The following is a 12,058-nucleotide window of genomic DNA, read 5'->3' on the forward strand; positions in this document are numbered from 1 at the left end:
AATTTGGTTATTTACTCTCTGAAGAAGTGGATTACACTGAGTCACGAAACGTTAGAAAACCTAATTTTTCTACTTATTGGAATATTACAAATATATTAAATTATTTATTTCCGTAAAATTCTCAATTAGTGAATAATTAACTGGTGTAACTCATTTATCAAGTACAAATTTCTTCAGATTTATTGAAGTTGAAACCTGAGATCTAACAGTTGAGAATTGACTGCTCCAACTACTAAGTTATCAATATATAGTTATCAGTCGAATAGTAACAAACATTTATAAGTTCAAACAACTCACTTCTTCAGCAGCAACGGCAGTATTTTTAGCATCGGGAGAGTTCGCAGCTCGTGAAGCCAAAGCTAAACGAACAACATCAGCAACATAATTTAAGAGTGCATTCAAAGCTCCTAATGCAGCAAGCATTGGTATACACACATTATCTGTTGCAGGCAACAAACGAATTGAATGATGATTACACTCTGATCTTGTAGACGGATTATTAAGTGGAGATTTATAACGTCTGGGGATACGATGATTTACTCCTGACTGAAGTAACAATAAAAAAGACCAAATTTATAGTCGATAAAATGCAATCTAAACAAAAACTGTCTTAAAGGATTACTATGATGTGATTTTCAGGAACATAAAAAGAAAATGATTATTTATGGTAACTAGAAGTAATAATCGAAGTGATAGACAAACATACTAATTCACTATAAATTAGGTATGGATATGAATAGTTATATTTGATACTAAGCAAAACTAGCTAATGCAATGGTCATTAATAACATTGTACTCAAGGTGATTGTGTTATGTTTGAAGAGATTACGAGATCACCTAAATCTGTGAACGGAACGAAGACTCAGCGACACAGTGACCAGATAAGCTAACTATTGCGATACGTCACAGCCCCATTAACTAGAGAAAGAAGTCCAGGTTCAGAAGAGGGAAATGTATTCCACAAGTATCCAGAAGCATGAATAACAAAACAAGAACAACTCAAGCGTATATATATAGCATAAAAGTGTTCTCGGGAAACGTCAAAAAATAGCATATTAAAAGACACAACGAAACAATGACATTTAAGGTCCTACTAGGTGGGAAATACGATATGAAGGTGAAAATGGACGCTTTTGTGGCGAAAACAAGAAATCCGAATTTCCGAAATAAAATTGCAGAAATAAGACATTTACCAAGTGATTTACGGGGACCTAGCATTCCTAACAGATTGTTAGCACTAATAGTAATTGATGAAGAGAAAATGCATAATAGGATCGTTCTTATTTATAATTAATGAATTTCTGAGCAACTTATTTAACTTATGGATATTTGGTATTTAGTTGACTGAAGTAAGATGGCAGGGCATTTATGTAAGGAAATAAGTACGAATACGACTGACGAACAGTAATGTTTAATTTGAAAGATTCGTAATTTACACCACGGGTTTATTTTTCCCTAGGAAGTATATGTTGTGCTCGATGAACTATTAAGATGAGAGTATACATTCACAATTCAATGAGTAATTTATACCAAAGTACATATACTAGAGTTGAGACTGTAACATTAATACTCTTAGGGGAACAAAAATGAAATGAGGTTTCTCAACTAACATCAAATTTCACTTTTAAATAAAGTATTGTGTAGAAAGTCATACATATTATCTGATTGCATTCTTGACTAATAGGCTGGGTCATATATATATATATATATATATATATATATATATATATATATATATATAATTAAACAATAACTAACATGTTTTCCAGAATTGTAATGACTTTTATTTGAGTAATTTCCTGATTGCTTCTCATCACTATTGGAATTTGGCTCTGGTACTAATATTTGTCCGATTTCTAAACAAGCAATTGTAACTAATTCTAATAAACGTAATTTTATTATCAAATAATCTGGTTTACATATATTGGACCAATGAAACAATAAAGGTATTAATTCAAATAAAGTAAGGCATAGATTGGATGTTACAGAAGGTGGTGATGAATGCAGTTCTGATTTATTCTCTGAACAACCTATACTCCCAGTACATAACGGTGACGCCAACGAAGCATGTGATGACAGTGACATTGACGATGGTGATGATGAGGTTGATGATAAAAGTTGTGAAGCTAATAAACGTACTAAAGAAATATCTAAACCATAAGTAGAAAAGTTTGTAATAAACAAATGTGTTTCATCTGATATCAGTTGTTGAATAAACTCTTTAGTAGAATCATAACTGTCTATATGTTTTGAAGAATTTGCATGATAAGGTGAATTTGATGTGACCAATGTATTATTTGAAGATGAATACTTTAAAGTATAGCAATCTTGAGAAGCACATTTTAACAATATACATAACAAGCGTAGAAATGCAGTTGGAGCTGTGATCTCAGGACATGTGAGGACTGAATTACCCTGAAAGCAAAATGTACAAAAGAAAAAGATATACGATTTAATTTGACTACAAAAGTACAAGTCATTTAAAAACCGAAGAAACATCTGAAAATACTTAAAAGGTTATGTATCGTGAAATTTTTTCAAATAGATTATTCGTTTTTCAAACATATAAACAAAACTGAAGAGAAATAAATTATATAAGAACAAGGTTGTACTATATACTTTAACATATCGATCGAATCAAATGTTACTTTGATTAAAATCTAAAATAAGGAAATAAAATATGTAAAATACAACTCTTCTACACATTTTATAGGATCAAATGATAATTTTTATTCGTGTTTACCCAATTCAGCACATTGACTTATGAAGTCAGATTTTCATTTGCAGAACGAAAGAAATTCAAAATCATAATAGTTGCCATCATGATGATAACATATACAATGATGAGTAAAACACTTGAGAATACATTAACTTTTTTTTTAAATTCTATTTAATTCCGAACTAAAATTGTTAGACAATGAAAAGTAGGACATAACTCTAAAATATGGTAACAAGTAAATAATTTGCATACAAAGTTTGTATTTATAATACATAGTTATTTTCTGGTCATAATCCACTTCGTAAAACGTGATGGACTTTGGTTTTGTAATGATTTTTAAGTGTTTTGTTTGCATTACGCATAACACCACTACTAAAATGGTGCATACAATTTTTAAGGATTCAAGAGGGAGGGAAATTAAATCAGAAGTCAGACATGGAGTATGAAGAATCGATGGCAAATGAATTGATGAAACAATTAACTCTGATCGAATGGGGATGCTTAAGACATATGTTTTGATCATTTCAAGCTATCGCTTACTCCAACTCCTATGCACCATTCTAGCTAACATAAAGGTACGCTGGGAGAGAATTAGGGTTGGTCAAATAAAGAGAAAACATCATCCTATGAAGTCACTGAATGTTTGTCTGACCCGTATAGGGAGATATCTTCTCGATCGGCTTATACATATCCAGAGACGCTCATTGACGTGACGCAATTAAGGTCGTAGTTGGGCGGATGAATTGGTTCCTCCTACGTCTCAAAATCCTCAATTTCTGTATTATTTCACGTTTCGAGTTACCTAACTTCATGTATTCTTTGTGAATTATATTACTCACATTGATCGTTCGATCAAGATCAATTTTACTGTTTCAACTCCTTTCCTTTTTATCTTATCTATTTTTTTTACGCGCGATGTTAAGTGCAGTATTTTGAGCAACTAATCATAATCGACCGATAATAGACAAAACCTAATTCAATTTAGTGTTGCAAATCAATTTCGTAACGTTGTGCTGTATGGATGGTTTACATATAGTGATCAATATCTAGTATCAACAATGTCCATCACTTAATAAATGTCAGTGTAATCTATCACTTATCTAGACACAGAGTTTTTGATATATTCAGTGTTGAATGCTGACGAACAATCGATATTAAGTTATGAAATTAGGTTCCAAACATTTATTAATAACAAAGAACTATAAAATTGCAATCCTCGTGAGATCGGTATTTCAGCCATATTAACTCAAGCATTTAACAACAAGTTGACTGTGTTGAGCTTACAGATGATGTAATTTAATAGTTATATCATATTCATTTAGTTACTGTATAACAATAAATCAGCCAGCATTATTTTTTTGTGACATAGAAATAAACATACGAAATGTAGATTCAAAAATTGTCATACTACCAACAGAAAACCACTAAATAGAAGTAAAGGCGACATATCAACGAAATCATAAGCCCAACCACCTAAATACATACCTAAAAATAAATGTATGCATAGATGAAAAACTCTTGAAAGCCTTTTTCTAAAAAAAATTTAATCTGTCAACATGTGATACTTTAGTACATTTAAAGTAAGTATGATTCAAAAGAAACGTAATATAATCAGACGACTAAGAACCAAACAAGAACGTACATGTATTCTGAATAATAACGATCTCATTGATGTTTATATCATGTATCTATCTATATTGGTTAGATATAGAGTTATGTAAACTGATTAAAGAATGACAATGGTATACTGAATACTAAAAAAAGTGACAACAAATTTCAACGCCGGTTGTTGTCAGCTTGGTTCATTTCATTATTTCCAGGCAATTGAATTCTTTTAAAAAGTTTTTCAAAGTACCATACAAATAATTTACCAAAATGATTAATAATAGTATGAATAAAGCATTTGCGTAAAATTAAATAGTAAGCCACTTGATAATTCTATTTTCCATAATAAATTATAAAGATTTTAACAGGATTGTTAACAGTTTTATTTAGGAAATCCATTTCTATTAATTTTATGTTTACTGTGTATCGTATGTTATCTTGCCTGCAAATTCATGAACTTAATCTTACATAAACAACCGGAAATTATTCTGAAATGTTGCGCTCCTCATACTGTTCAGTTGGTAAATATAAATCTATGAAAATAAGTTTATCAATGAAAAGTTTTTCATTCAATACAACATTTGTATCGTGATATTTAATTTTCAGTAATTCATTGGTTGATCAATATTTCAGATATGTGAAAGTTTGTAATTAGATACTTAAAGATTCCTATTTCATTTACTAGAGATTTGAGGACTTCAAGAAGTTGATCTATTGATGTATTCAATCTAAATCAACACTTGATAATTTTCAATGAACTGCAGAACAAATGAAGCTAAGAGACTAATGACAACAAGATTTATTTTATGGAATAACTTAAGATTATTTGAGTAATTAAAGTTAACTGCATTAAAAATGTTTGATTAGAGAAAAGAACAATGATTTATTTATCATCTGTTAAATATTATGAGTCTCACACAGAAAACAATGTGTAAAAAAAGTAAATTGTAAAGGAAAACACAAACTTTGTTAAATGGTTAAATACAATCTTCACAATATATATAGTTATAAATTACACACACACACACACACGTCATCATTATGTACATAGTATTGCTTATGTCAGTGGAAAAACATCAATTAACCGTATTGTAAAGATAAAACATGTGATACTGTAAATATACAATGATTACTGTTACAAAAGACAGTGAATAATTATTGCCGGTTGAACTATGAATCTAATTTCTATTTTAAATTATGATTTATTAACTTAAAATTAATTCATAAGTAGACTATATGGGCTAGATATAAAATTAGCATATCTAATTTTCTAAGAGGAAATCAAAAGTCTTATTAAGCAACTAATGGTCCTACATAGTGAGATTTATTGAAATAGGATTTAAGAATTGATTCTGAGAGTGAAGTTTTAGTCTGACCACGTTTATCATCCAAGCGATTTGATCGATTTAGTCGTAACATAAGTGATGACCAGGAAGTACGAAACCAAGATGAAAAGTTTTAGATGTCGATTATCAAGAACTAACTTCTGTCCACAAAACACGATAGAAATAGATCAACCAAAAACGAATAGATAGTAAAGCATTAGTTAATAGTCAGTTAATTAATCTGTGTAGAAATCCAACAATCATTGCAGTCCTTTTTGAAACGATGTCAACAGTCATAAGGAAAAGATTACGATTGACAAACATAAGTAAAACGAAGCAACAGTTGAAAAATACAATGATTATCACAGGGAAGTTCAACTGTGATACTGAAAATCTCTTCATTATAGGTCATGGTTTTAAAAGAATTATTACTATAAATAAATTTACAAAAGAAAAAGGGGCTTCGGTGACCTTAAATACGTGATGCAAAAGCTTGACTGCTTTTATAAATATTCATCACACAACTAAATTATTCAAACCTAACAACTTACTGTCTGATACTAAGTAGAACACAAGATGATTCATCTGTTGAACAGACAGTAACTTCAAAAACCACAAACAGAGGAAACAGTGAAAAAAGGTATAAAAACAGGAACAAAGAAAAAGAGTAGTATGAAGATATATATATAATACTGGAAAGACAAAAGTGTAAGAAGATTCATGAATCTGGAGTTGACTTTAAGCAGTGTCCTTAAAAACTTCACTGTTATTTAGTGCTCCTTACATACAGTTCAATCAGTCCAAGCATGGAAACATAATTAATAGTGTGAAATTCTTAAAATATCATGAAGTAATGATGATATTACGGACATTATGATTCTATCGTATACTACTGATACCATGAAATCATTGAAGGTTAGGTATACACAAATAAAACTAGGTGCCAACCTTTAGAACCTAGATGACATAACCGAAAACCATCTGCAGTTATACCAAGGTTTTGTTGATCGCCAAACTAGTATAACTCATAATTCACTCAATAAACCATAGTAATCCTGCTCTACAGAAGTGAATGAAATTAGGTAAGTGTTTAAGAAACCTTGGATAATATGTGTCTTCATTTAATAAGACTGTATCAATTTTCTGTTGGAAATTTCCGAGAGGATTGGCGAGTTAATAAGTTATTTATAACAAGTCAGATGTAAACAGGGTTATATTATTTAAATACTCAAGGTTGTACGTAAATTTTGTGACCATACTAATAGTCAGTAAGTCTGAAATCATTAACCCCACAAGTAAACGGTGACAAAGTTAGATCAAAATTCACAGACTCATATTTGAGTGAGGTGAACATTAATTAGCTGTAAGTTCCCACATAAATAAATGAGTCAACGTGTAGAATTCTGTCGATATGAAATCATTATATGACATTCTTCTAAATTGTCAGAGATGTAAATAAGAGTAAGAAATATCATTATGTAACTGACTAACGGCTTTCAAATGGCAGAACTCATGTATACTATTATGATTGAGTTGTTAATGAAAACTAGAGTTTAAAACAAATTAATGAGAGTCCTTCAATATTTAACAGTATTACATACTTAACAGTTTTTAAAAAGATTCACGAGAATTCATGTGATGGGTTCTTGTTATGTATTTTTCAAGAGTTCGAAACTTTGTGCTACTTTCAAGTGTTTGGTATTTCTCATTTCATTTTCATCTCAAACATACTGCTATGTACAAATCTGACGTTTGTGTATTAAGTACTAAAACAATCTGTTTTAATTAATACAACTCATAATATACACAAAAAAGTGTGGGTGATCAGTAGTTTACAAGATGTGATGATTTAATATTTGTAGCGGACCATAGATTGTTCACGAAATATACATACTTAGTCTTCAATCTTTTATTTGCATCTACTGTGTGTTCCGCAACCCAAGCTGATCGTAGACTGTCTTCTAGAAATTCTCATCTGGTCTCATACGTGCCCCAAACTCTCCTTCCTTCGACTTCCTGAGACTCTTGTCTTCGGCTGTTGACTGCAGCAACTGCCGTGCGACGCTCCGCTGCATACTACTTATAAGCAATCTTGCAAGTAGCGTCCACTGCACCCGGCGGATTAGAACGTGCATCAATATAGCTTCATAGTCTGTTATCACGGATATATTTGGGTCGTGTACCATTCTCTGTACGACTGGGATATTTACAAGTAATTGACCACTAGGCAGTGACCAATGTCATATTTGTATGATCTTTTATTGCTGATTGAATTCTGTCGATCAGGCTGCAATATAATTATTAGTCCAAATCACTGAATATCTAGTGCACTACGTTTAGATGTTAGGTGATTGGAGATAGGATAGTATTCAGCAACTTCAGTTCTCACAAAAACAATGGCTTGTTCTCAGTTGTTCTGTGGAGATTTTTTACACTTCATATGTAATTTTCATCACTAATTAGAGTACGATAACCGTTAACTACATCTTAGTTTTCTGAGCTTCCCCAACTGATGTCAACTCATCATCAAACACATTCACATTGCATGGACATTCCATGAATTTATCTCAGTGAATAACCCAAAATACCACGGTAAATATTTGTCTATATGATTGAACTACAAGTTTTCCAAGGCTGGATTATTGGAAGATTTAGTTTAATCATATTTATACTGATTTAACATTGAAAAAAGCTATTCCATTGAGTAACTTCTTTACAGTTCTAACTTCGAAAATTTCAAGTAAACAAATAGTTGAGCTTACGACCAACACACAAAACTTTGTGCACCATATATTTCCAACCCATTATTAATCGATATCATTACAACGTAATATATATAGTATCAAATGGAAGAATTTGAATGTTCTATGACAATTATAAATGAAGTTTAAAACAGTATCGGACGGGAAATGTTTACGACAACCTGCTTTGTAGGAACAATATTTTTCAGTTCTGATATGTAATTAGAAAGTAAAGGTTTAATAAATGATGGATGGGAAATTCTTTTCAGTCGAATAGTTTCAAGTCATAGTGTGATGTGTGTCATTGTTGTCGACAGATATAAGTAGTATGCATCACCAATCGAAAGCGAAATGCCTGACGGCAGAAGTTAAAAGAAGATCAAAGGAAAGGGAACGAGAGCAGTGAGTGATTGGTTTTAAAATGAAGAAACAATCAAGTCTGAGAAAATTGATTGGCATTTTGCATGGTTGTCAGATTTCACCAAGATATTCTGTAATTTTGTATTCAAATACATTTGGTTTTCCTCACTGGTGTTCTTGTTCGCTACAATAGACTGGGTATCATAAATAAGTTGTGTCAAACACTCATGGAAACCATGAACATGAAAAGTCAAAAAGAACATTCATCTCTAGTTCAACTTGTTGTAACCTCATAACTAGTAACATTAATCAGTATACGAATTGTGTAAACATTTGCTACATCCCAAGATTCAAAGTTTTATTTTTGTTTAATACGTATATTTCATCCAAAAAATGATTTCCTATTCAATATTCACAATGTGTTTATTAAATACGAAGGAAACCACCAAAAATAATGTAAATAAAAACGTTAAATTCAATATGATAAATTATCACGGTTCAATTAAGTTAAAATACAAGTGCAGGTTAATTAAAAAAATTACAGACACGTTTAAAACTTTTTAAATACGTTACCAGTCACCCAATTATTATTATTATTATTATTATTATTATTATACAAACATGATTATTTAATGTTAATATTTTAACAGAACTCTGATTAATTAGTTATAAATGCACATTTCTTTTATAGTTATTTACGTTTATATAATTTGCACAATGTACAAGTGCTTTTAATTACTTCTTATCTGAATGTGAGTGTGTGTGTGTATGCATAGTGTCAAAACATGAACCAAACACGAAATATTTTAAAGATTTATAACTTACTTTGTTTGGCCTTGAGAAGTTAAATTAAATAAGGTGTGTTGGCATATTGATAGATTAGAAAATAAATTCACATCTTTAAAAAAAGTTTTCTAAAAATTTCTGAAATAGAAACTATTGCTAAGCTTTTAAATTAGTACAAATTTATTAAATGAAGCAACGAGGTTTAGCTAGATGTTTTACACATAGGAAATTGATTTCCAAAATAAAAATTATTTTACAGAATGTTTCAAAATTTATAGAATGCTGGATTATTGAGTATCAGTTGTACAGTTCGTAGCTTCTAACTAGTTAGTGAGTTAATGAAACGGTAACAGTGATGAAATCATAAATTTGAATCTCAATTTACTCACTTCGATTTGAGCAGTCAAATTAGAGCATAATAGAAGTAAAGTGTGACCGAAAATTGATTTCATAAACATATTTATTTGGTAAATGAGCTACATTGGCCAATAAGTCAATCTCATAGTTATTAAAAAGTAAATTACAATGAGGAACGATATATTGACAAAACTAACTAAAGCAAGAATAAATAGATTTATTTCCCTAATCAATTGAGGGATTTTTAACAAATGTTTTGTAATTAGAATATACTACAATGTTAAACTATCTTTTGAGCTATAGTTGTTATAAATACATACAATTCAGCAATAGAAAGATCATTATTTCGGATTAAAATAGCCATTAAAGCTATCAGGTGTTTTTACTGTTGTTATGAAATGATTGGTCCTAATTTATTTCCTGTTTTCAACCAACCTATCTCGAAGATAATTTTCACTGTCAGCAACAGATATGAATGAGGGAGACAAAAATCATTGAACAGACATTGTATAATCAAGTTTGGAATTCCCTAACAAAGTATCGTCACAACCAAACATAGGATAATACTTGAAACTTTCAGGAATCATACGGACAGTATGATACCATTTATTGATTGAGTTATAATCCAGTCAACCTATTTAGTCTAATGTGATCGACAGCAAATATTCTCAGTGAAAAAGTTCCTGAATTCGGGCCTGGATGAATTCATAAATGGTGCATTCTGACCAACACTTTGAAAAATCCAGCTGCAAACTAACCTGTAAACGACTACATGATACTAATTGATTGTTCTTAATCGGATTTTATCATTCTACAAAACACAGGTTCATTCAAAATATGAATTGCATTCAGTGAAATTTGACAACAAACATAGCACTAACGAATTCATAAAACAATGCTCCGATAATGAAGATAGAATTATAATAACTTATTCATATGTGAATATGTTTCCATACATAGAATTTTCTGAAGTGAAATTATATCGAACATACAAACCGTTATTTTATCTCATTGAAATGTTAATTAGGATTAATTCTAGACTAGGAAAAAGAAAGTCAAATTATTATTTCGACATAACATATTGAGTATGAATCTGGATTATCAAAATAAGCGATATGTGGAATAACAACGGAACAGTGATTTTCAAATAGAATGAACCCTAGATTTTACTAGTCAGAAATTATTTAAAATATAAATAATCCTGTTAATCCATGAATAAATTGTACAATAATAAACAAATATAAGGCAATCGTGAATATGACTGTCAAATCAAATGATAAAAAAGAAATGCCCCAACAATATAGTTAAGTTCTATGTGTTATTTACATAACACTTTTAGTACTATGGTTTTAAAGTTATTTATCCATTTCAATCGTATTTTATGATAATTTTCTCATAGATTTTAAGCACCATTAATTTAATTATGATTACTTTTATCGCTTTTTGACACTATGGTGTACCTGAAAAGATCGTCAACACCATACTGAGAATAGGTGATAGAAGCATTCTAAGTGAATATCTGTGTCGAAAGGCCGCTTACTCTTACTCTTTCGTCTGATGGTCAACTAGATTATGAAGGCCACCACATCTTAAGGGAAGCATGGAATAAGATGGACAACTTCATCCACCTAGACGATTTGGACTTGGCAAATGACCTACCTCTTCTATCTCATACACATCAATAAATGCAGGTCAAAACAAACAGTGTCGCAGCAGCCACTGAATCAGTAGGGAAAAAGTAAGATCCTCAAATACAACACAGAGAACATCAACCAAATCACACTTGATGGGAAACTCTGGAAGAGGATTGGCAAAGCAAGGGCCTCATTCCTACAATTAAAGAACATATGGGACTCAAAACAACTGTCAACCAATATCAAAGTCAGAATCTTTAATACATACGTCAAAACAGTTTTACTGTACTGCAGTCATGAAGTGCGCTAGGTATTAAGTTATGTCTTTCCGTCTAAGTTATCAGTTAATGAAACATATATGTCATGAGGTGAACACTTAAAGATGACTGAAAACTGTAGGCTATTCGAATATTTCTGTACACGATCTTTGCGCCTAGAAATGATATTATTTTTAAGGTCGTAGGAAATTTGGAACATCAATAATATGGAGTTTTAGAAAAAGGGAACTATATTTATGTATATAGGAAGTAA

General features: G+C 30.7%; 1 protein-coding gene across 1 annotated transcript in view; it reads right to left on the bottom strand.

The window, feature by feature from the left end:
• Smp_153870 (protein kinase) overlaps window positions 1-12,058 on the bottom strand; it is a 53,934-nt gene that overhangs the window by 8,100 nt on the left and 33,776 nt on the right. Inside the window, exons 12-13 of the mRNA XM_018796935.1 lie at window positions 1,759-2,415; window positions 298-546 (exon numbers count right to left, since the gene is read on the bottom strand). Coding sequence (XP_018652026.1) covers window positions 298-546; window positions 1,759-2,415 — 906 coding nt within the window. The remainder of the gene's footprint in view (window positions 1-297; window positions 547-1,758; window positions 2,416-12,058) is intronic.

This window comes from Schistosoma mansoni, chromosome 4, assembly GCF_000237925.1.
Source record: "Schistosoma mansoni strain Puerto Rico chromosome 4, complete genome".
Taxonomy (NCBI): domain Eukaryota; kingdom Metazoa; phylum Platyhelminthes; class Trematoda; order Strigeidida; family Schistosomatidae; genus Schistosoma; species Schistosoma mansoni.